We start from the raw sequence: 24545 nt of genomic DNA, 5'->3' as shown, positions 1-24545 counted from the left end.
CACTGAGTTCCAAATCCAGCAACAGAAAAAGGTGAAACAACTCCTGCACCAATAAAGAGGAAATTGTACAATAGGAGGGAGGTCCCAGTCACTCCCACCGTGATGCTGGGAAGGTAAAATGTGTTTAGTTCTTGCTGCAAAGCATGGAATGTACAGAAAGCACCCCCATGAAAAACATCAGTGAGAAAGCACAGCACATTCAGAACAGAGGTGATTGCACAGCTGAGGAGGGAGCTCAGGGACAAAGGAAGCTGTTCCCAAACATTCCCTTCCCTTGCAGGAGGAACCAGCAGACACGGATTTGAGCCAAGCCCATAAAAAAAGAAGGCGCAATCTGACTGAAATTGCAGATACTGCCAGAACATGCTGATGTTTTGCCTTCCCTTTTTCAAATCAAGCCTTTGTCACCCCACAAAGGACAGGGGGTGGCTCTGAGGGCTCTGTGGGTAAAGCACTGAAATTCTGCCAGAGTTCTGATCCTGGATGTGCAGCCGGGACCTGGCTGCTGTGGGGAATGGGATGGGATGCTCAATGCTCTGCTGTTGTGCCTACTGCCAATCACTCGCTGAAAAAAAACAAAAGGCAGAAAAGCTTTTGTTTCCCACTCAGAGCAAGATTCTAGCCCAGGAAGGATATGATCCTGAAGGCAAGCAGAATTTGGAGCTGCTCAAGTAATTCCAGGGGCTGGAAATGTAAGTGTAGGAATTCTCTAATGGCTGTTTGTTGTATGCTGGACTGGAACAGCTCTGAATAACCCCACAGAGACAGATCCCAGTCCTTCCCACAGCCAGGCACAGCAGAGGCAGCACCAGCACCTTTAAATGGGGTTTGGCACAGGAGGTCACTGAACACACACACACAGAGTCATTCCCACCCAGATCTGCTAAAATCACAGAAAATGAGCTCCAAAGAGCTGCTTAACCACACTCAGAGACACAGACTGTGTGTGGAGAGAGCAGAACCTGCCTGACTGCAGCTGGCAGGTGAGGGAGGACGTGGCCAGACTGCAGCATTCCAGAGTCACAGAGAGACTGGGACTGCAGCTTTGCAATCCTGCCCTTCCTGGAGCTGAAGGGACAAATCCCAGCATGGGCCATGTGCAGCTCCTGCAGCACTGCAAGGTCAGGCTGTGCCTGGGACACATGCTGAGCTCAAAGCAGCCAGGCACAAAGCTGCTGTCCCGAGATAAAACCGGCCTGAGGGGAAGGGCCAGAGCAGGGCAGCGAGGAGCAGCTTCCCAAAGCTCCAAGCAGCCACTGCTCCGTGCTGGTATCTCCATACCTCATCCCACTCTTCCAGTGCCTCACCTCATCCTGCTCTTCCGGTGCCCGAATCCCATCCCACTCTCCCAGTGCCCAAATCCCATCCCGCTCTCCCAGTGCCCCTGCTCATACCATTCTCCCAGTGCCCTAATCCCATCCCACTGTCCCTGCTCTAACCTTATCCCACTCTCCCAGTGCTCCATCTCATCTCACTGTCCCTGCTCTAATCCCATCCCACTCTCCCAATGCCCTAAATCCCATCCCACTCTCCCAGTGCCCAAATCCCACCCCACTCTCCCAGTGCCCTAAATCCCATCCCACTCTCCCAGTGCCCAAATCCCATCCCACTCTCCCAGTGCCCTAAATCCCATCCCACTCTCCCAGTGCCCAAATCCCATCCCGCTCTCCCAGTGCCCTAAATCCCATCCCACTCTCCCAGTGCCCAAATCCCATCCCGCTCTCCCAGTGCCCAAATCCCATCCCACTCTCCCAGTGCCCAAATCCCATCCCACTCTCCCAGTGCCCAAATCCCATCCCACTCTCCCAGTGCCCAAATCCCATCCCACTCTCCCAGTGCCCAAATCCCATCCCACTCTCCGTGCTCTAACCTCATCCCCCCTCTCCCAGTGCCCAAATCCCATCCCGCTCTCCCAGTGCCCAAATCCCATCCCGCTCTCCCAGTGCCCAAATCCCATCCCACTCTCCCAGTCCGTGTCACTGGCTGTGGCTCTGGGGCTGCTCCCAGTGCAGGGTCTCCCTGAATCCCTGCATTGTGGTTCCCCTCCTTCTCAGGCCACCTCAGCTAGCTGGAAACCACACTGATTTCTGGCACCTGCAGTCTGGGTGAAAGGCAAGGACAGGACTGCAAAGCTGGGCTGCTGAGGTGGGAGAAACTGCTCCAAGTAATGGAACACGAGATGGGATCCAGCTTTGAGGGTCTCCTGCTCAGTGCCCAGAGGTCTGTGTTGGCACATGGATTCCTCACTGGAGAGAGAATAATGCTGTGCCTCCGAGCTGCCTTTGTAGAAATCTCTGTGAGTGCATTTCTGTGATTCCCAGAAGAAATCCCCCTGGATGTCTCCCAGCCCGAGCTCCCAGCTGCACTCCAGGGGCTCCACAGCCCAGCTGAACACTCACCATGCTGATGCTTTCCAAACGTGCCTGATATTTACTGGAAGTGGTTTGATCAAAGCTCCTTAGGTTTGTGTCAAGTTGATGAAGTAATACCAGTAAAATCCTTGGAATGATTATTTCTGTTGTTTTTTAAACCACAACACTCAATTTTCCCTTTGAAATCACATTACACTTCACTGTTTTCCTGAGCCCAGCTTGCCTCTATTAGCTGTTTCATTAGATCACATTTTTCTCTTCTGATTTGCCAAGAAAATATCAAATTTCTCCCCCAGAACACTGCAGAAGATTACAGAAGACATTCTTCCAGCCATGGAAGGGGAGAGGAATTTTTCAAAACCGTTTTTTAAAACTGTAACTGGTTGGCAAACTGAAAAATTAATTGACTTCCCCATTCTAATGAATTGCCTCCTTTACACAGTGTTTCCACATGCCAATATAAGTCCTGTGGGACAGACATTCCCGAGGTCCTGCAGGAGACAGAAACCAGCAGTGGGACAAGGAGTGGGACTGACTCTGCTTGGGCCAAGATTGGTGCTGAGATTATTCCTCTTCCTCTTCCTCGTGGGACTGAGGAAACAGTCCCAGCCCTTTTTCCTGGCCTGGATTCCTTGTCCCAGCCCCTGCCCAGCAGGAGGGCAGGGGATGCAGCTGATGAGTTTGGCTCTGGGGACCCCCCTGAGATGAGACTCTGTCCCCAGACCCGCTCAGTGAGCCTGAGTCACTCCTGTGCTCCTGCTCAGCCACAGGGAAGCTGCATCAGGAGAAGCCAAAGGGCTCCTGGTCCCCTGCAATCCCATCAGGGAGGCTGAGTTTGTCCTTTGGGGATGTTCATCCACAGAAATTAAAGTGCTGGGCGCAGTGAGGTCCTGAGATGAACAATCCACCCAAAATCACTGCTGAAGGCTGCACACAAACTCACTGGGACACCCCAGAGCAGAGGAACCACTGCAGTCACCCCAGCCCCAGCCCCACTCCCTCCCCCCTTTTAGAGCTCTGAGAACTCCCTGTTTGCCTCACTGCAACAATGGGCTAAAATATAGGGGGAAAAGGAAGATATTTAGAGCTTTGGAGATGTTCAGAGCAAAGCTCCTGGTGCTTTGAAGTGGAGCAGGGTATGTAAAATTATGGAAACGAAACAAACAGATGTTGCTCCCCTAATTAAGAGCTGCAAAGTCAGATTTTCCTCAACTGTAGATAGCACACAAAAGAACAGGGAGAAAGGCTCATGTGATTCCATAAAAAGAGACAGCACTCAACAATAATTCTTCTATCAAACAATCAAAATTAGCTTTGTGTTGTTAAAATTCTGCCCGGACACAGGGGAAATTAGCTGTGACTTTCTGTTCCTTTCTCCTTTCAGTTCTCTCTGAGCCCATGGCTGCACTTTAAGAATTCAGGTCATTAAATTGCTTTCTGAATTTGCATGTATTTGAAATAATCTCATTTTATGAGGCTGCCTTCTGCCCTGGCCTGCTGTCAGCGTGGCTGCTCCCACCTCACGGGTGCTTCTCTCAGGTATTCACTGATTATTCCTGGCACCAAGGGCTGGGTTTGGAGCTGGGCTGCACATCCAGCTCTGCCCTGGAGCTGTGCCTTCCCTGCCAGGGGCTCTCCTGAGCTTCTCCTGTGGGAATGCAGCCCCAGAGGGGGCACCCAGCCAGGGGCAGCTGCAGACAGACCCTGCCCCCACTCAGGGCTGGGTTTGCCCTGCCCAGGAGTTTCCTGGCTGGGAGGAGCTGCTCCAGCTCCTGCCGTAGGCTCAGAGTCTGTGTGCACAGGGAAATGAGCTGGAACAGGGAATTCAAAATGATTCCGAACCCCCAGACTAGGGGCTCTTTGCCTGTTGGGAAAATGCAGGTGAAGCCCCACTGAAGTGCATTCCCTGCTGTGGGAAGGTTTCTGCTCGGAATTCAGGAGCCCTTGGGGGGGTGAGCACAGCAAAGCCAGCTGGATCAGCCCTAAGAGCATCCTCAGAACACTGCTCTGGAAACTAGGAGTGACTTCCCCTGGCTGTGTAAATCCATGGATCTACAGAGCTCTGACACCTGCCAGGGCAGCTCTCTCTGCATCCTGCTCTTCCCTTTCTCCCTTGCTGGATCCTCTCCACTCTGGGGGTACCTTTGAAATGGACAATTCCCTTTCTTCCCTTCTGTACAGCTCAGACCTGCCTCTGATTGCTTCCCCTCTTCCATAAACATAATTATCCCCCAAACCCGTGGTGTCCCTGTGCACAGCCAGACTGCTGCAGGCCCAACACACACTGAATAATGTTATCTGATGAGTCTCAGCACAGCCACACTCCAGAAAAATGAAGCTCTTCCCTCCCACTCTTCACACTGAGCTTTGCAGAATGAATAAAAAATGGAATATCCAGAGCTGGGCAGGCTGTGGTTCCAGGGAGGGGTGAGGAGCTGTGGCACTCCCCAGGCTGGGACACCCTCGGGGCTCTCACTCATCCCTGCAGACTGCAGGCAAGAGGTGCCTTCTCCTCGAGTGGCACCAGTGCCAAGGTGCTGCACGCCCTCCCCAGAGCCCTGCTGGAGCTGGCAGCTGTGACAGGACAGGCTCTGGGACACTCTGGACATGTGGCACTGCCAGCTGCTGCCCTCAGTGTGGGCTGGCTGCAGACAGCTCCTGGAGTGCCTTCAAGGCAGGGAGAGGCCCCCAAGAGGAGAGGTGTCACTGGTGAGCAGCTCCTTCTTCATGTGATTAAAAAGAGGGCTGAAAATTATTTATAAAGGTGCTGGAATGGTAAAATGTTCCCTGAGCAGGTGTTTTATCTCGATGCAGACAGCAAGGAGAGCAAGGTCAAGGTCAGGGATGGGGCTCCTGAGATCTCCCCAGCACCTTGCTCCTGCACTGGGGTGTTGGGGCTGTGTTTTCCTCTGAGAAATGACACTTGATATTCAGGTGAGCAGGGCTGCCAGGTCCCCTTCATTAAGCTGAAGAGATTTATGTTCCCCCATGGCTGGTGAGTTGCTGAGACCTTTCCCTAGGCTAAACACAGAGGAAATTCAGTTCCTGCTGAAGTCCAAGCTCCCACCTGTGCTAGGGAGCCCTTCCAGGTGTGACTCACCTGAGCCACCTCGGGAGACACCAACCACACTGTGAGTGCCTTTGGCTCTGTGCTGAGCACACCCAGATCCCCACGCTGTGCTGCTGAAGGGAGACAGAGAAATGCTGCACAAGTGGCACCTGAACTCTGATTCCTCACTGACAGTTGCACTGGTGGCTGTTCAGGTGATGAGGGAGGACACCACACAGGAGCACCTCTCAGGTGCCAAGGGCTGGGAATTGAAAGGAAGCTCTGTGCCAAAGCACACACCCTCTACCACTGCACACCCAGGCCACAGGCACTTCTCTCCTTGCACCAGGGGGTCAGCAGCCTCAGCTCAGAACTGTTTCTGTATCTCTAGCTGTATTTATCTCCTGATGGCCAGATCATCCTGCTCCTCTCACCTGTGGGGGTTACTCACCTATCCATTGAACAAACCTAGACTGTATTTGGTTAAAGTGGAAAGCTGGTGTTGAGCACACATTGCTGGAGTTATCTGCACTCAGTGTCTGTTGGAATCCAGAATGGATTGGGAACTCTCAGAACTTTGGGCCTGTAAGCCAAAGCTTAGAATTAAATACATAATTTGACCTGAGACCTTGGAAAAGGCTTCCAAACTTAGGTGACAGAAGTGAGAATGTGGATTTATAGTTTAAAGCAGAGACATGCTAAGCTAGGTAGAGGAAAGTTTAGAGTTTTAGAGTGTAGTCCTCTAAGTCTGTGTGTCACAACAGGATTGGCTAAGAAAGCTTACACTGTAGCATGAGTCCATAAGATGAAATATTTAAGGATTTGGTCAAAAACATAAATATCCTTGTTGGCAGTGTTTTATTGGTTAATAAATCCTTAGAAGACCTTGTAACTAGAGGTTCTGTGACCTGAGCCATGCAGTGAAGACGTGAGCTGAACTGACTCTTTCTGCCTATGTAGAAGATAAGAAAAATAAATCACATCATCTAAAGCAACTCGGAGGTCCTGTCTCTAACTCACAGAAAACTCCTTCACAAATCCTCACAAGTGCCAAAGGGAGCAGCCCCAAAACATCCCAGCTCCCTCTGTGTGAGCATCACTGTCCCTGCAGAAGGGCTGAGGAGCTGAGCAGGAGCAAAGGCAGCACAAGGACGAGCAGGGAATGAGGCAGAGCTTGGCACCACTCCCAGCTGCTCTCCTCCCTGGCTCACCTGGCCCAGGCCAGCCCTGCCTGGGGGCAGCACAGCCCAGGGGATTACTCAGGACTAGACAAGCAGGGCTGCAAACCCAGCAGCATCTCAGCTGCACAGCTCTGGTCACGAGCTGGCAGGCCAAAAGTTTGGGAACAGCTATTTTTGTGGCTTGTTTATAGACAAAGCTTTTAACATTTCTACCACTGTAGTATGTTGAACAGACACTCTCACACTGCAATAATATAATAAATTATATTTAGAGGCTGGAATTGTGTTGTCTTGGCTTTTCTTTGTTTTTTTGGCACCTGCAATGCCTGGAGGAAACTCAAGGCATCTTTAATCCCGTAGGATCCTTGTATCAAAACATACACAAGTGGCATTCAAAGTACGTGCATTTCAAAGCACGTGGCAAAAACCTCCTGAGGAAAATGAAAACAAGAACTTCCTCTGGCTCCTAGGAGGAGCTCTCACCAGTGCCCTTGCTGTGGGTGGGGAGGAGCTGGTGGCAGGAATTTTGGGATGGATCACAGCACATGGAGCAGTGGAAGAGCACTGTCCCTGCTGTTCACTATGCCCTGGGTTTGGCAGCATTCACCACCCGTGCTGGGCTTACTCTCATTGAGCATTTAAGTGGTAGTGTTTTACAAGTGCAAATACTTGTGGAAATCTCATTTTAAGCTCCAGTGGTCACTGAAAGGCAGTTTCAGAGGCAGGCAGGAACAGAGTGGTGTGATTTATGTAACGGGGCACAGCAAACTGGGGCAGACAGAGAATTACTCACTGCAGAAAGCACAGCGTCCCTGCAACCACAAACACTGCACACAAATTACAGCCCGCCAGGAGCAAGGAAGAGGGGCTGATTTAATCAGGGAGAAAATGATCATTAATCAGTGATCAGCCCAATTTCTCTGAGTGTCCACCTTCCAGCCCCGAGCCTGTGGAGTGTCACATGTGTGACATTCTATAGGTTGAGAAGCTCTCAGAGCCTGAAGGTATTTGGAGTTAAGCAGGGCCACAGATCTTTGTAGCATCCCAGCCTCTGTCACGTCATGGAGATGAATCCCTTAACAGGCAGGACACCAGGATCAATTCCCAGCAAGAGCAGAGGTTCAAGGCTACACCTCAGCTCTTTGCCCAGGGGTCTGACAGCTCCATGCACAGCCCACGTTCCTGCAGGAAGCCATGGCAGCACAGCCTGGGGGCTCTGGCTCCTCTCCTCTGCCCACCCACTGCTTCCAAACTGCTCAGCCCTGCTGTGGGACTGCCTCATCCCACCTCAATCAACCAATCCTGCTCCTGTTGCTGCGTGGGCTGAGCCCCTGCCTGCTTGTTCTGCTACCCACAAAACTGAGACCACGTCCCACGTGTGTCACAGGTGAGATGGCCACAGAGCCATGGTACACAGAGCATCACCATGCAATTCCAGAAAGCTTCACCCCATACAGAGCAACACCATGTCACTTCAGAAGGCTGCAAGCATCTGCCCTCCTTGTTCCTCAGCCCAGCCTTTCATGCCCCTCATGTTGATGCAGTGCCCCTGTGTGCCCTCTGTTCCCTTTGGTGGCTGGGCAGTGCCCCTGGGCACCCCATGGCTCATTGCTGTCAGTGCTGGACCCATTGGGGATGAGGCTGGGCTGCAGCCCCACTCCCAATCACCACAACTGTGTGCCTACAAGACCACACTTTCCAACCCCCCAGTTGCCAGAAATCCCATAAACATCTCCCAGTGGGACTGGATGGGCTGGGATTTTCCTCCCTGCTCCCTTGATGCACAGGGGGAATATTGGATGGATCTTTTCCTGGTACCAGAACAGTGGCAGGGCCCTCTGAAGCATCTCCTGTACTCACTGGGCTTCCCAAGGACACTGTCACCCTGGTTTTCCCAAGGACATTGTCACCTGGGCAGAAGGGAGCCAATGAATGCACCACTGACTTGGAAAGAGGTTTCCATCTGCTTCCCCCTTGTGCACAGATCCTGAACTGGATGGGACAGGAACAAAAATGGTCCTGCTTCTGTTCATCCCTGCTTTTCAAGAACTGCTGCTCCTCAATTTCAGTCCTCCAGAATGATTCCTGCACTTCCAGAGAGCCTCAGCAGAATGCAGTAACCTTGAATTCCTTCAGAAGTCACAGCCTGGTACAGAACTACTGCACTGCTCCTTCTGGATGGTGCACATTCCAGAGGAAGGAAGAAATGCCTTATTTACAAAGTCAGGAATTCCACGGGATCTGCCAGCTGCAGTAGGGTGCCCAGAGCTCCTCTGGGCCCTGTGGGGCAATTTCAGCTGAGGGCACCCCCGAGGGCTATGGAGCCATTTCACAGCAGTTGAGATGCAGAGTTAAGGGAGCAGGCAGCTCTGGAGGGCGAGTGCCAGGGAAACCAGGGCACAGCAGGACTTGGAGTGGCACTGAAAGGAAGGGGGGCAGTGGCAGAGCCCTGCAGCAAAGGGCTTGTTGTTGGCACTCGCTCTGTGTCACCTTCTGACCCTGTGCTGACATTTGCAGCTGTCTGTGGAAGGGGAGTTCTCCCAGGGGAAGAAGCAGGTGAGGTTCTTTGTGCTGGGTCAGAATTTTCCATGGATTTCAGTTACGTGTGCAGGGGCACAGAGCACAGGATGTTCTGCCCACCTGATCCCACAGTCCCAGAGAGCACCAGGCTGGACAGCACTGAGTACCCAGACCTGCAGAACTTGAGATAAAGCCAAGCTGGCACATCCCTTCATTGATTTTATATTTTCTCTGTCATTTGTACAGCCTCACTGAAATAACCCAAGTGTTGGGCCTACTGCCACTTCCACCAGGGCCTCAGTAGCCTGGGCTTTGCCAAAGATTGTCTTCAGCTCAGAGCCTTTTCCTCAGGGGTCCCAATTGGTGGTTTGCAGCAGGTAATGAGATGCACAGAATCCAGTGTTCCTGGCAGGAGAAGCCCCAGAGGCACTGCCTCCCTTTCTGGGTGCCAGCTTAGCCCAAACCCCCTCACCTCATCACCCTCCTGGCCCTCTGCATTGTGCCCAGAGCTCCACTGAGCTTTCCACGTGGATAGCAGTGAGAATGCAAGCACTGTGAGGGGATGGATAAGGAGCTGCAGGATTAGATTGGGACTCCAAAATGCTCCTCAGCTCTGCAGCCTTCCTGCATGACCTTGCATGAGTCACTTTATCTCTGTTAAACCAAGGAACGTTGTCCTGGTGCTTCGCTGGGGAAGAGGCACCTGGACAAGGATGTCTGCAGCACAGGTTGCGTCTCCCACAGGACAGGGAGCACTCTGGGATGGGTCACTGTGAGCTGTGACCATCACACAATCCCAGAATAGTTTGGATTGGAATGGACCTTAGAGGTGATCTAGCCCAGGCCCCCTGCCATGGGCAGGGACACCTTCCACTGTCCCAGCTGCTCCAAGCCCCAGTGTCCAACCTGGCCTGGGACACTGCCAGGGATCCAGGGGCAGCCCCAGCTGCTCTGGGCCTCCCCACCCTCACAGGGAAAGATTTCTCCTAAATATCCAACCTAAACTTACCCCCAGTAGGTTTAGACTGGAGTCCTTGAGGGAGCTGAAGCTGGACAAGGAGGGGCAGGCTGGGATCCCCTTCACTTCCCAACTCCAGCACAGAACTGAGCACCAAGGCTGGAGGAGGGCTGCCAAGGCAGCGGGTGAGGAAGGAGACTCTCCCTCCTGTACTCACCAATCCTGTCCAGCCTGTCCAGAGCCACGGTCTCGAAGGCTCTCCTCATCATGGGGTACTCCTCCAGAACCTCGTTGAAGTTGTCCACGGACAGCGAGTAGAGGCGGCAGTAGGTGTCGGCGCGCACGCTGGCCGTGCGCCGGCCGCGCGTCAGCAGGCAGATCTCTGCAAGCAGAGAGAGGCTGAGACAGGGCATGGACACTGCCACCAGCACCCCTGCAGCCCTCCTGCAGGGCCCTCCCAGCCTCCCTGCAGCCTGCCCTCCCGCAGAGAACGCAGCCACAGCTCACATTCTGTGCGTGCACCAACACTGCAGAGCACCAGGGCCAGCTGCCACACACAGCTGCCTCCCGGGGGTTCTGCTGGTCCAGTCAGGCAGACAAGGTTTGTTCTGGAGGATTATCAAAGGCAGCACTGTGTGTTCACACTGGAGGAGTTGTGTTTCTCCAGCTCTTTGCGGGCACTGGGAGCAGAAGGTCAAGTTGTGCTCTCATTGAAGCCAACAGCCTCTAGATTTGTGCTGATCTGTGCCTTTGGTGTCTTGGCTGTAATTTTGATCCCTGTACCCGGAACATTTGTCTTTCCACAGTTTTGAAATATTTTCATGTCTATGCCATGAGCACTGTCAGGGAAAGCCACATCAGTGGCACCTCCCAGCTCTGGGTGTATTTGCATTGCTGTCACACACTCCTCAGTGCTCAGCTGGCTACTGAACACAAAGCCCTGCATTCAACCACAGCTCCTTGAACACCCAACAGAGAGCTCCCAAATCCTGCTTTTCCACTGCTTACACAGAGTGTGGGCAGCACAGACAGGCACTCCAGGACAGATGGTGTGAGCTGCAGAGTGACAGCACTCTGCTCCCCGTGTGTGTTGGGTGCCGATCCTCCTGCACCATTCCTTGGCTTGATGCTGAGCCTACCCAAAGCCCTGGTTCAGCAGCACCACAAGGTTATCAGCGTGCTCCTAGGCTGCTTTCCCAAGGAAATGATGCTTAGGAGACAGTGTCACATGTGTGAGGAGTTCTGATGGAATGTCATGGGCAAGTTTAATCCCATTTGGCAGTCAGGGTATCCTGACTCCAACCCCCCAGCTCCAAATGCCAGGCTGCACAATAGCCAAGTGAGGTGCAGACAGGTTGTTCCACAGGAAACAGGAGTGTGGGAAATGCATAACAGGATTTTTTTTTAGAGGAAAGGCCTCCCAGAAGGGAAGGCAAGGCAGATTTTGCTCTGCCTCCCCTCAGCAGATCATCAGAGGTGGTGCACTCAGAGCTTGTCCTGCAACCTGCCTGTCTGGGGCTGAGCTCTGCACAGGCTCTGACAGGAGAGAGGGCTTTGTGCTTCTCATGAGAGCAGTGCCCCAAATCCTTCCCAGCCTCCTGCTGGTCCCACTGCTCCAGAGTTCTGCTGCTCGTGCGTTTTGCCTGCCTGCTGACCCCCAGGACACTTTGCTGAGCCACAGGCAGGGCAGATGAGGGACAGTTTTTCCCTCTGTGTTTATCCAGCAGTAGAAGCTGGACAGCAGGAGTAGGAATGTGCCTGCAGAAAATTGAGAACGGGTTGTTTTTTACCTTTAGGTTCTCAGCTTCACCCATCTGTCAGAAGGAAATGAACCTGCAAGAACCAAGTTTCCCTGCTGTGTTTTGCTGTTATTTATGACCTAGGTTCTGCAGTGCCCACCAGTCACCTCTCCCTGTGTAGGAAATGGATTTGTAAGGAATTCTCCAAGCCTGCCAGAAGACTCACACTGTGTGCAAACCTTGAGATAAGAAATGCTAACTTAGAAATGCCATGGGATAGGACAGACATTGCTGAGAGAGAATGGAACCAGAAGCAAGTTTCAGGATGGCCTTGCAAACAAGACTGGATACTTTGGAGAAATGGAACTATGGAAGATGCATTTTGGATGATTGGCTTTAAGTCATTTACAGCATGGTGTGAGAAAAGCTGATAGGCAGAAACACTTATAATGTAATGAGGAAATAGTGGGTTTCTGATTGTGATGGAGTGAATTATAACATCTGCATTGTCTCACCCTTCACATGAGACTAAAAATGGAATAAAAGTTTTTAAACCACCTCTCAGTTGCCCCATCTCTGGGTCAGAAAAGGGCCTAATCCAACAACCCTGCGGCATGCCCTGTGTGGGAAGCTGCCCAGGGATGGAGGAGGAGGTGCTGGGCTCAGTGCCACGTGCATCAGGAAGGGCTGAGCACAGCAGTGCTGTGGCTGTGGAGCTCAGCGGCAGCACGCACCTCCAAAGTAGGAGCCATCGGCCAGCTTGGTCTCCTTGTTGCCCTTGGTGAGGACGCTGACCACGCCGTGCTGGATGAAGTACATCTTCTTGCCGATGGTGCCCTCCCGGATGATGTAGTCCCCAGGCTGGAACACCTCGAACTTCAGCTTGGTCAGCATGGACGTCACAAAGTTGGGGTCTGCGTTGGCAAACAGGGGCATGGAGGCCACCAGCTTGCGGCAGTTGAAGTTGATGATTTCCTGAGAGGTGTGGTGTAAAGGAGAGAGAGGATGAGGAGAGGACACACATATGGTTAGTCAACACCTAATGAGCTGTGAAGATCCCCCACCTGGCTTATGCATTTAAAGTGGGATAAACTGGCTGTGGCTTGGTCTGGCTGCCCTGGTGCAGGCTGGATGGGCTCTGGAGGCTCAGAGCAGTGCTGGAGCCAGCACCATGCTCACTGCCTTCACCCCTTTGCCTCCCCTGAGCAGGGACAGCACTCAAACCTCCCAAACACACACAGCATTCCTGTTTTCTGCAGGAAACCTTGGGCTGTGAGGGAGCACAGCAGCAGTGAAATGCTGTCTGACAAAGCCCAGGGCTCCTCTCTGGGCAGGTGTCATAACTCACCGTGGCAGCCCCTCATTCTCTGCTGCCCTCGCTTGTCAATGAGCTGTTAAACAGCACAAATGTGCCCAGGAGGAGAATGATCCCGGGCAGATGGTGACAGTGTCAGGAGAGGAGGCAGAGGTGTCACCAGGCATAGGTGACACTGGGCAGAGGCTGGATCACCAAGCCCAGCTGAAGAAAGCCCAGCACAGCCTCCCCCGGGGCTCTGTGTCACTCGCAGGGTGCCAGCTCAGGAGCTGCTCTGTGCTCCCACTCAGGACGTGGTGCTGAGCCCATCAACCAGCACAGCACTCCATGGGAACAGGGGTAACTGCAGCAGGAAGAGAGAGAGCTGGGGAAGCATCTGTGTTCCCCATAGGGGTTTTCAGAGGGGTGCCCTTTGAGACTTCAGCAAAACTAGTTTGAAATCCAGGCTGGCACTTGCTCAGCTCTTCTTTCTCCCATGAAGGGACATTGCTGGGGGACAAAGACAGAAGGCAGGCCCTTCTGGAGCTGGTGGGTGACACAGTGGTGACATCCCAGGGACAACCTGCATTGCCAGGCTTCAGCTGAAGGCTCCAAGGATGAAGCCAGCGCTCCATGCCAAATTTTAGCCAAATACAAGAGGTGGGAGCTTCCTGAGCCCCTGGCCCAGGGGCTGCAGAGCTGCTGGAGGTGCTGGGGAAGTGCCTTGCCACTCTTACCTCGCGCAGGGGCTCGCTCAGCTCGCCCAGGATGCTCTCCTCATCGAACATCTTGCCCTGGTAGCGGTGCTCGTAGTAGTCGTGGATGCGCTGCCGCATGTCGGCGGGCAGCTTGTGGAAGGACATGTACTGCTCCACCTGTTTGTACTGAGCAGGGAGACACGAGGCACTGTCACAGGACACGCCACAAACTCCCAGGCAGCACGTGCTGGCCCTGCTGCCTTCCCCTGCAGCAGCAGCGAGGGCCAGTGCCATCCATGGGGAGTTCAGACTAGCGTGCCATGTTCCCTGATGGCTGCCCCTTGGTTTAACCTTTAAACTCATCCTCAGCTGGTGCCCTGTGCTCACTGCCTGAGTGCTGAGCAGCCTGTGGCACCACAGAGAGAAACACAACTTTCCCAAGCATCTTCCTGGAAAAGGCTGTGAGAAGATCAGAGAAAAGAATGAGAAACAATTCTTATCTTCACTTGTTGCACCTGCTGTTGTGACCATGTGGAATGTGTTACGGAGGTTTACCAAAGGGTGGTTTCTTAATTAACCAATGGTGATGGTGTTCGGACTAGAGGACCAATTAGGTCAACCTGTATTGTAACTGTCTATAAAAGAGCAATCTCTTAATAAAGGTTATCATTAACCAGCCTGCTGTAATACATGGAGTCACTGCTAATTATTACCTGCCCGGGGGCCCAGCTGGAGCAGGGCTGAGGAAGGAGTGCCTGGCTGGGAGTGTCCTCCCAGCAAACAGGACTGTGCAGGGTGGGAGCAGCAGAGACCAAGCACCCCGGGTGATGGAATGCAAGCCCCCCAGGGCAGAGGCCCAGAAAGAAATCCAGGCCCAGGACTGAACTGAAACCCCTAGAGAAACTGAGATATATGAAGGCACAAACTGGAATGGAAATATAGATTGTAGCTTTTAGTAGAGACTTAATACTAAGTACCTTGAGTATCTAAAAAGCTGCAGCAGAGAGCAGAGGCCTTTTTGTTCTTTGGCACAATTCTACCATAGTAGTGGTATTTCCATAAGGTTACCCTGTCCCAGACAAAAGGTAAACTTAACCTGTTGTTCACATTTTTTAGCTATAGTGTTCCCATGTGTAGTTCTGAATAATACTCTAGTTGTGTAAAATCTTACGACCACTAGAATTAGGGCATGATTAGATAAAAAAGAAAAACTGTATTAAACTCATTATTTTATAATCATATTTAACCTCTACTTCTATATGCTAGAGACCCTTCCTGCTCACTTACTAGCTACTTGCCTACTCAAGATCCCACTCAGGTTTGCTGTTTCACTACTGCTACCATACCACTGTATCCCCTTAGAACTCTCACCTTCGGAAGATCTTAGAAGAATACAGAATAAAAACTAGTGTGGCACAGCAGCAGCCTGTTCCTTTTGCTCTCGCCTAGGGTGAATCACAAACCCGCAGCCAGGGAAGGATTTTCCACAGCAGGCCAGTGGCCAGCTGGGCTCCAGAGCTGTCCCAGGGGTGCAGCCCCAGGGCTGCAGCAGGGCAGGCACAGGACCTGCCCTGGCTGTGCACTCACAGCAGGCAGAGGGGCACACCCGGATCCCCAGCCCGGTTATTGTGCTGGAGCTGAGTGCCCAGCCTGCTGCTGCTCCCCTCTGTGCTCCTGCCCACCCTGCACCATGGAACCTTTGCTTTCCCAGGACTTTCCTCCCCTTTCCTTCGCTCCTGTGCCCCAAGGACTCACCCTGACCCATCCCCTTTTCACCTGCTGGCTCGCATGCCCACGGGGTCGGTTCCAGCGAAATAAAGGGCACGCTCTGATGGCAGAGCAGCTCTGGGGATGGCTGGTGCTTTCTGTGAGTAAAGAACACCTCCCCAAGGGCCAGGGCTGTGCCAGGGTCCTGCTGCCCTGCAGGTGCTGCAGGACAAGGTGTGTGCAGGGAATGGTCACGCTCCTTTCACTGGTGGCACTACAGGACACAATCCTCAGTGTGTACTGCGCTGATTGCTGACAAAAGGACTGTGCTGCTCCTTTCCCAGCCCTGTTTCCCCTTCTCTCCCTGATAAACTGTCCCTGGATGTCCCTTGAGTGCAGGAGAGCTTGGGTAGTGAAGCTGTGCTCCTTACAGCCCCGGGTCCTGCTCAGGGACAGCCTGTGCTGGCACTGCCAGCTCTGTCTGCCCCACGCAGGAGAGGGCATCACTGCAAGGAGCCCAGGTGGGGCTTCCTGGCATTCCCAAAGCACAGGAACTGCCTGGAAATATTCCTGATCCCCCCAGCCTGACCACAGGCAAGGGAGTCCCCACCTCCCACTGGCACTGGCCCTGCCCGTTGTCACCCTCAGGCTCAGGCTCTGCAGGGACTGGCTGTGGCAGGACAGGATGTGCTGGGTGCCCCGAGGAAGTGAGGGAGGGAAAGGAAGTGGAAAGCAGCAGCAGAGTGGAAAATATCACCTCCCTTGTGGGCACCTCACCCAAAAAGAATTTTGGAGGTTATGGTGCTCCAAGAGAAGGTTTCAGGGGTTTTGGCTCATCTAACCACAGCTGTCTCCTGCCACTGGAGAGGCACTGCAGCCTGAGCCACCCGTGGGACCTGGCAAACCAGGCACAGGATGTGTGGCACTCTCACCATGGAAAGGGAAATCATTAGGCACGAGCTTCTGCTGACTCAGGTTTATTAAATTCATCTAAAATCCACAAACAGCTCCGCTTGCTTTAATGCTGCATTTTTGTTGAATAAATGATTTGCCAAAAATGTCCCCTTAGGCTCTCAGTTTTAGTGCAGTGATTGGGTTGGAGCAGTGACCAGTGTCACCAGGTGTCTGTCCTCACCTGCTGCAGCCACCTGCCCCTGCCCCTGTCCTCTCCTCCACTGGCACTTGCTGTCCACCTTTACTGCCCTTTGCTCCTTGGGAAAATCATCTCCACGCTCCAAAAATGCACCAGCACGGGCTGCATGGGGTGACTGGGACTCTGCTTATTCACCACTGAATGTGGATTTATGGCTTTGCAACAAAGAGCAATAAATTACTGCTCTGCAGTGTCCCCAGGGCTTGTCAGAGTCCCCTGTCACCGCTGTCCCCAGATAAGGCTCCCAGGGAAAACAGGACAAATTTACTTCCCCATGAATAAAGGTGCTGCTTCCCATTGCAAATGGAAATCAGGGTTATAAAAGCAAGCAGTGAAATAAGGAACCATCATTCTCTGTCATGGTTAAGGAGAGGGAGATCTTGTCTCTCCTGCCTCTGCTGGTGCTCCCTCCTCTCAGCCATGAGGGTTTTGGTGTCCTCAGCTCTCCCTTGTGCAGAGATGGGGTCAGAACTGAAAGCATCAACCCCTTCTTTCCACGTCTGAGAAACTGAAGATTCACTGGGGCTTTCCCCCTTCCCTTGGAGCTGCTGAAGGCCCCACTCCTGTGGGGTCAGGCAGATGATGCCACACTCAGCTGGCCCTCTCTGAAGCCACTTGGTGTCCCTTTGCTGCCTCTCAGCTGTGGCCAGGCCCCCCTGACAGCCCCTTCCCCTCCTCCCTCCCCCTCCTCATCTGCTCAGCCTCCCACTTGTCTGCCTGTCCCCAGCCTGACCTGTGCTCAGAGCTTAGTGGCCTCTCTGAGTTCAACTAAAAACACTCATTTAGGAATTACTGAAATCTCTCTGAAGACAATCGAGCCCATTTAAATCCCAGCTCATTTTCTTAAGTCTGTTTTTCCTCAAATAGCCCTTGAAGGAGGTATTAATATATCAAAAGGAAAGCATCCAGCCGAGGATTTTTCCTTCTCTAGCTGGCCACTTTCCCTCCTCTCTCACCACTTCCCTCCCCTTCTACCAAAGCTCTGCCACTCACAGCCAAAGTGAACTGAGGATTTTTTTCCATGCCCTCAATATCCACCAGGAGCCCTCCTCTCTCTGCAGGGATAAATCACTGAGCAGCCTCAACCCTTTCCTTGCCCCAGTTCTGAAGGTGAAGCCACCAGGCACAGGGGGGATTGTTGGGGTGTCCCGTGCAGGGCCCCACAATCCCTGAGGGTCCCTTCCAACCCTGCACATTCCACGATTCTGGCACTGCTTGGATCCTTCCAGGATCAGCCTGAGACCACTGTGGGCACCAGGTTTAATCCCAGTCACAAATATCTCCGTAGCTGGAGTCCACAGAAGTCACCAGAGAGGCACCTGTGGAAGGAGAGGGAGGCTCCAGAGGAGCATTTCAGCTCGGGGAAGGATGGTGGTGCCTGCCAAGGCTGGGGTGAGAGCCACCCTGTCCAGTGCTGAGGCTCCCCAAGTGGATCAGTGCCCCACAGGGACAAGATCAGCTCATGGGATTCACCACATGGAGGGTGCTGACAGGACACTCTGGGATCTTTGGTTTCCTCTCCCTCATCTCTGATTAGGAGTCAAATAGTGCAGCTCCCCAGCATTCAGGAATCATCAAACCCAAGGAAATGCTGACTTCTGGGGTTTTTTCTCTCTTAAGCCATTCATATTCCCACCCTCAGGATCCATTCTATCCTACATCTTACTCCACATGGTCATTCTCATGGAGTCACAGACTGCAGGAGGGTTTAAGGGAACAACAGAAGTTCTGTAACAAAAATTTGGGAGCTACCTACGTTTTACAAGAGTTCTATGTGATGTCCTGGTTGTGAGCCTTTCCAAAGGCTGGATTCATTGATTCCTGTACCATGGCCCTTGCTCATGGTGCTCATTTTGTTAGATTTCCACCAGAAAATGACTTTTAAATGTCACCCCCTGGGAAACCTGAGCACTTTTTCCATTACTGCACAGTACCTTGGGGAATTATCTCAGCCAGAGTCAGGCTCCTGATCTCTTGCTGTGGTAGACAATTCCTGGAGATTTTCTCCCACTTTGTCCGACATTCCTTGCACTGGGGATGGCTGTGAGTTGCCTCCCCTCGCTCCCATCAGCTCCTGTTCAGGCAGGGATTTTGGACAACCCCATTCCTGTTCAGGCAGGGATTTTGGACAATCCCATTTCTGGGCTGGGAGGTGGCACTGGGCTGAGCAGGATCAATCATGAGCCTGATGAAACCCCTGTTTGCCCCTGACCATCCCTGCTGCTCGGGGCTCTGGGGAAAGCAGATGCTGTTCTCAAAGCAAATCCCTCTGCATGAGATGCTGTGGGTGCTGAGCCCTAAGGTCTAATCCTGTGCCTGCCAAGGGAATGCAATATGGCCAAAGCTGCACATCATGGCTATGGAACAGCCTGGGAATGGCCCCTGAAGGGAATGCCTGGCTGGGCTGGAGAGGCCACGTCCTGCCATAAGGCACCAGGGCACTTTTGGCCATGGTCAGTCCATCTTTAGAAATGTCCCAGGACATTGTGGAGATGCCAGGTCACTGGAGCCACACATCTGGAATGGCACCGGGCAAAGGGACCAGCAGTACTCTCTGCAGAAGAGCAGAAGTGGGGGAGATGAGGTGAAAAGTGTCCCCAAAGGCTGGAGATGGGGACAGGGGAGCAGGGGAGTGTGCAGTGAGGGACCAGCACTGCTGAGAGCAGCAGGACAGGTGGCTCTGGGGGAGGCTCTGTGCTGCAGCATCAGCTCTTCAGTTTATTTATCTATTTATTTATGTACAGCTCGAGTGCCAACATGAATTCCCAGTCTGATACTGAGGTCTGAAACCCCTCCCTGGGTGGAAGAGCTGCCAAGGCAGGGAGGTTCCACGTGGTGGTCACAGGGCAGAAGGACCTGTCTGCCTTCCAGGCCAGGGTGGAGGTGTGACAATCTGAGCTGTAACCCCACTGTTTCTGATGTGTTTTACAGCCTCAGAATGGGCCTCCTCTCAGGAATGGGTAAGCCAAGTTAAAGTCCACCAGTGACATATGCTCCTGCAAGAGCAGCAACTGCTCAGCCCTGGTCTGGTTAAGGCAGTTTGCACCACAAGACATTCTGAAAAGAAGCCATGAGGTTTTCATTAAACAAACATTTCTGTTTTATAACCAACCCAGGATTCTTTCAGGGAAAGGATTAAATAAACCTAAAACAACTGACATGATTTCTGAGTTTCTGGCTGAGATGAACACCCCATTGCCTGTTTCTTGCATTCTTTTGACTCTGCAAAGCAGCCAGAACCCCCTGACTGCAGAACAGCAAAGCTGTCCTGGGGCAGTGCTGGGAGCCCAGGGCACAGCAGGGCCCTGACACAACCACTGAAACCATCCTTTATCAGCCTTGTTATCAACCCAGGGTGTTTGGATTGACAGTAAGGTGGGACACAACAGTGCTCAGTCCATCTCTGCACAGAGGGAACAAAAACTCAGTGCACGCATGACAGGATAAAGCCAGGCTCTCCAAACTCTTTCCAATTAGGAAATTTGATTACATTTTGCATTTGATTAAGTGCTGCAAACACCTTTAATTTCTGGAGTGCTGCACTCCCTGCCCTCTCCTTCACACACATTACCCAAGGAGTGAGTGAGCTCTGCAGCTTCCCTGACCTCCAGCATGGGTGCTGGCTCAGGAGGAGATCGTCCAGAATGCCTCTGAGCTCAGGGAATGTGGGGACGATCCCTGAGAACTTCCTGGTGACCAATCCTCTCGGGAATGTCCCTTCCAACCCTGCCCAGACTGGCAGAGGATGTGAAGCTCAGTGGCAGGGAGCAGTGGGAACTGTGGCAGTGTGTGCCCGCTGCCAGAGTCACCGCAGTGTGTCTGTGCCCCTGCTGAGCCAGCCCTGAGCCCCAGCAACCAGCACAGCTCCAACAAAGGGTTAATGAGCTCCGTGGGCACGGGGTGCTCAGCAGCACAGTGCCAGGCTGGTGGGATTATCCAGGAAGGAGGAGTGCCCCCAGCTCCCTGCACAGCTCATGGGGAGCAGCCCAAACCCACAGAGGGCAGCGGGGGCTCCTCTGCCCCAGGTGCCTGCAGGAGGAGGAGGAGGAGGACTCCAGCTCCTGCCCACTGACAAAGCAGATCTGGATCTGCATCTGGGCACTCAGCAATACCTGAAAGGTTTTCCTCAAGTCAATTTGTCTAAATATTCTGAGGTTAATGAGGCTCTGGAGCTCTACAGCACCCTGGAGCTGTGAGTTCCACAGTTTCCTCGTGGACCATAAAAAAGCCTGAATCACCCTTTAAACTTGTTGCTAATAAAATTACTATTTTACTATGAAACTGAAATTATTATTTTACTATTGTTATACTGGTCTCCAAGAAGGAGCAAGGACTGCCTGAGCCCCAGGACAGGTCCCCAGCTCTCAGAGCACTGGGCAGGCCAAGGGCACTGTCTGGATTCCCCCTCAACAAATCCTGGTCCAGCACCCCCAAGAGGGATAGAACATTGCCATTGTTTTATTTCAGCCTCTCCATGACTAAACTTTCCCCAGTTTCTCTTTGCTGAGCTCAGGGTGCTGACAGAAGTGTTCCAGCTGCACAATGAAGTGCTGGGGTAGGCAGAGCAGGGATGAGCTGTGGGCAGAAGGGCTGGGCAGAGGTGTGAGGGGCTGAGGGGTGATGGCAGTGCTCTGCAGGGCTTCTGAAGTGATTCTCTCTTCAGTGCCCCCTGCAATCCTGCTGCAGCACGTGCTGCTTCAGGATAATGGCACGGGAAAGTGCAAGTCCCTACCCAGAGTCAAGAGGCATTTTAAGAACAAGAGGCACTGCATGGACTGCTCAGGGAGGAGGAGGAGCGAGGAAGGAGTGAGGAGAGCAGATCCTGAGGGGACATGAGGCTCTGGAAGGAGAGATTAGGGCTTTACTGGGCTCTGCAGTGCTGACAGCAGCAAGCCCTGCCTCTCAGTGATGCCTCAGCTTTGGCTTTTGTATTTTCACATTCTGTTCTGCCTTAGTGTGAGGGTCTGGGATTCATGTCAGGGGTTGGTGAGCTCTCTGCACAGAGCAGGGAGACAAAACAATTCCTGCTCTGGCTGGGACCAAGGACCAATGATCCAAATCTCAGCCCCAAGAGCACAAACAGCACGGACCAAAGAGAGAAGACAAGCAGGGTGGGATTGCATGGGCTGGAGCTGGAATTGGACAATTAACTCCAATATGCAAATGGGCCAAAACTTATCAAAGTGTGAGACCCTGTGACCGGTTGTCCATTTTGTGGTGACCATTTTGGGTTGTGCTGCCCAAGGTGGATCTATTGAGGCTTCTCAATAAATCCCTACTTTATTCTGTAGCTCAGTCTAGGTCTGTTCTAGGTCAGCCTTTCCAAGGCATCACTGCAGGGCCTGCTCTGGGTGTACCTGGGGAGCTGAGCCTCCCTGCACATGCTGGGATGGGACAGTGACCCCGACTGGGATAGATGGGTAATGTGATGGTGGACTCTCACAATGAAAAGGCAAATATCATATATATGTTAAGAGAAGGTTTATACATTTATAGTTGAGTTTCACCCCCCATTGTGTTGTTATCAGGGGTGGCTGGGTTTGGGACATTTGGGAGGGTCACTCATTGCTGTGGCAGCAGCTGACCTCCAATCAAGGTGTCAGAAGTGATCTCCACCACTGGGCAGCAAAGAAGGAGTCAATGGACAGAACTTCGGGAGGGCTGAAGGGTTAAAAGGATGAGCACATGGTGGGAAAGATCCTCTGCTCCTGGTGCTGTAATATGTTCCCTATTCAGTCATCTGTTGTATTTTTGGTAAGGTTTTAATAAACCTTTTAAATTTGTGGAAGTGAGGATCACTTCTCACAATGGGGGCTGACTGTCCCTGCCCTGCTCCCAGGAGCTGCAGAGAGCAGCACCATCACCCTCCCCAGCCTCAAGGTTACAGAGCACTGGGGAGGAGAGGGTGAGCGTGGTGACTTGACAGAAATACTAATCCAGCTGAGCTGCAGGATTAGGGAAAGAAATTAATAGAACCTTCAAAAAGCATGAAAATAACAGCCATATCTGGCTAGTTTATTCCTCTCCTGGGCAAGGAACAGTTTTCCTCTGATGTGAGCCACAGTTACACAGCCTGGGGGATTCTGCAACCAGCGATGAAGGAAAGGCTGGAGCTGATCCATGAACAGCTGCAGAGGGTCTTGTACCCCTGCTCCTGTCCTTGACCCCCTCCACCAGCTCCTGCACCAGCTCTGGCACTCACTGGGCTCAAAAATAAGCTCTTTCAACCTACTGATGTGACAGAAAACTAATGTGGGAGAAGAAATGAGCTCAGTGGGAAGGCTCCCTGTGCCCAGCTGAGCACAGTGGCAGGGAGCTCTGGGTGAGAACGGGCTCAGTTCTCAGTCAGAGCTGTCACATCCATTCAGGTGCAACACCACACTGCACAACAGCACTTGGGGACATTTTCTGTCAGAATCCCTCAGGAAGGACCTGTGGTGGTGGCGTCTCACGTGCAGGAAACAGATGCCAGGATACTGTGGAGTTAAACTCCAGGCTGAGGTTAAGAGGGAAGAGCAGCTCCTGATCCTGCTGCTGACCCTGTGGCCATGGGAAACTGCTGGGACAGACAGGTCCCTTCTCACTTTGCCTCTGGGGCTGGAGGTCAAACAGTCCCTTCAGAGAGCCCCATTCAGAGGGAGGCCAGGCCTGGCCCTGCCCCATGGCTGTGCCCCCTCCCTGTGCTGGGAGGGCTCTGAGCCACAGGGACTGTGCCCTGGTACTCAGGAACCTCAGCACCTCCCTGGCCTGGAGGGGGCCATCCCTCTGAATTCCATGGCTCCTGCCACCCCTTGGATCCACCCAGCTTCCCCGCCTTGCACAACCAGCACAGCATGAAGGGAGAAGCTCCGGGAGGAGATTCTGCCAGGACAGGGATTGGATGTCCCAGTGTTCAGAGAATCCAAGGCAGAGAGACAAGCCTGCTCCTGAAGCCAACCGACAGCACAGCTTGGCTTTTATTCCTCTGTTCCAAAGCCCTGCTTGTCCAAGGGAAGAACCAGTGGGGTGGCAGAGGTCTGGACAGTCTGAAACCTCCCCAAAAACCTGCTCCTGAACCTTGTCCTGAGGGTCCCACGCAGCAGAGCCCCGAGGGCAGTTCCAGCTGTAACCTCCTCTCCTCTCCCTCTCCACGGTGTTCCTCCTTTCCTCGGCCACTCCCTGCACAGCTCCCGAGGCCCCTCAGGCTGAGCTGTGCTGAGGGACAGGCAGAGCCCACAGGGTGCTCAGCAGAGGTCTCTCAATTGCTGCTGCCTTCTACCAATCAACCTCCAAACTTGTTGAGATTCTCACTCTAATCTGCTTCAGCAGACACTTTGTCCCAGGAGGACTGAACTAAATTGAGTTGCAGGGCTGCAAATCACGCAGCAGCCTCATTTTAATCATGGCTATTCAAGTGCTAAGGAATGCAGAAAGTAAATACATATTTGTTTTTAGGCCATCACTAGGAAAATGAACGTATTCAATCCCTGAGGCTTTGATCCTCAGAAGATAACTTGGGAAATGAGCCTGCCATAGGAAATACAGCCTTGGTTCAATCCTCCCCCTGATGCCTTTGTCAGAGCTCTTCTCCTGGGTCTTTTAACCCTCTCGCTCACATCCCCGTGTTCTAACGAGGCTTTCACACTTCCCACTGTCCCTGCCACCCCCTCCACAGTCCCTGCTGCCTTCCTGGGCACTGATTTCCTGGGCACTGCCTGGGCAGTGCCAGGGTGAAGCTGTGCCCTTGTCTGAGCGCAGGCTGGAGCCAGAGCCCGGAGTGCCCAGTGCTGCAGGTGCAGCCCTGGCTGTGCCAGGCTGGCCAGGTGGTTGGCTTTGCAGATCAGTCCTTGACTTCTGTGCTACTTCAAACACATTTGAATAAATACTCTGCATCC

General features: G+C 52.9%; 1 protein-coding gene across 1 annotated transcript in view; it reads right to left on the bottom strand.

Moving 5' to 3' along the window:
* HCN4 (hyperpolarization activated cyclic nucleotide gated potassium channel 4) overlaps nt 1-24545 on the bottom strand; it is a 101454-nt gene that overhangs the window by 5285 nt on the left and 71624 nt on the right. The window contains exons 5-7 of the mRNA XM_021554167.3: nt 13851-13997; nt 12554-12794; nt 10298-10462 (exon numbers count right to left, since the gene is read on the bottom strand). Coding sequence (XP_021409842.2) covers nt 10298-10462; nt 12554-12794; nt 13851-13997 — 553 coding nt within the window. The remainder of the gene's footprint in view (nt 1-10297; nt 10463-12553; nt 12795-13850; nt 13998-24545) is intronic.

Source organism: Lonchura striata, chromosome 11 (assembly GCF_046129695.1).
Source record: "Lonchura striata isolate bLonStr1 chromosome 11, bLonStr1.mat, whole genome shotgun sequence".
Taxonomy (NCBI): domain Eukaryota; kingdom Metazoa; phylum Chordata; class Aves; order Passeriformes; family Estrildidae; genus Lonchura; species Lonchura striata.
Note: the sequence above shows the minus strand (reverse complement) of the source record. Positions and strands in the feature narration are given on the sequence as shown.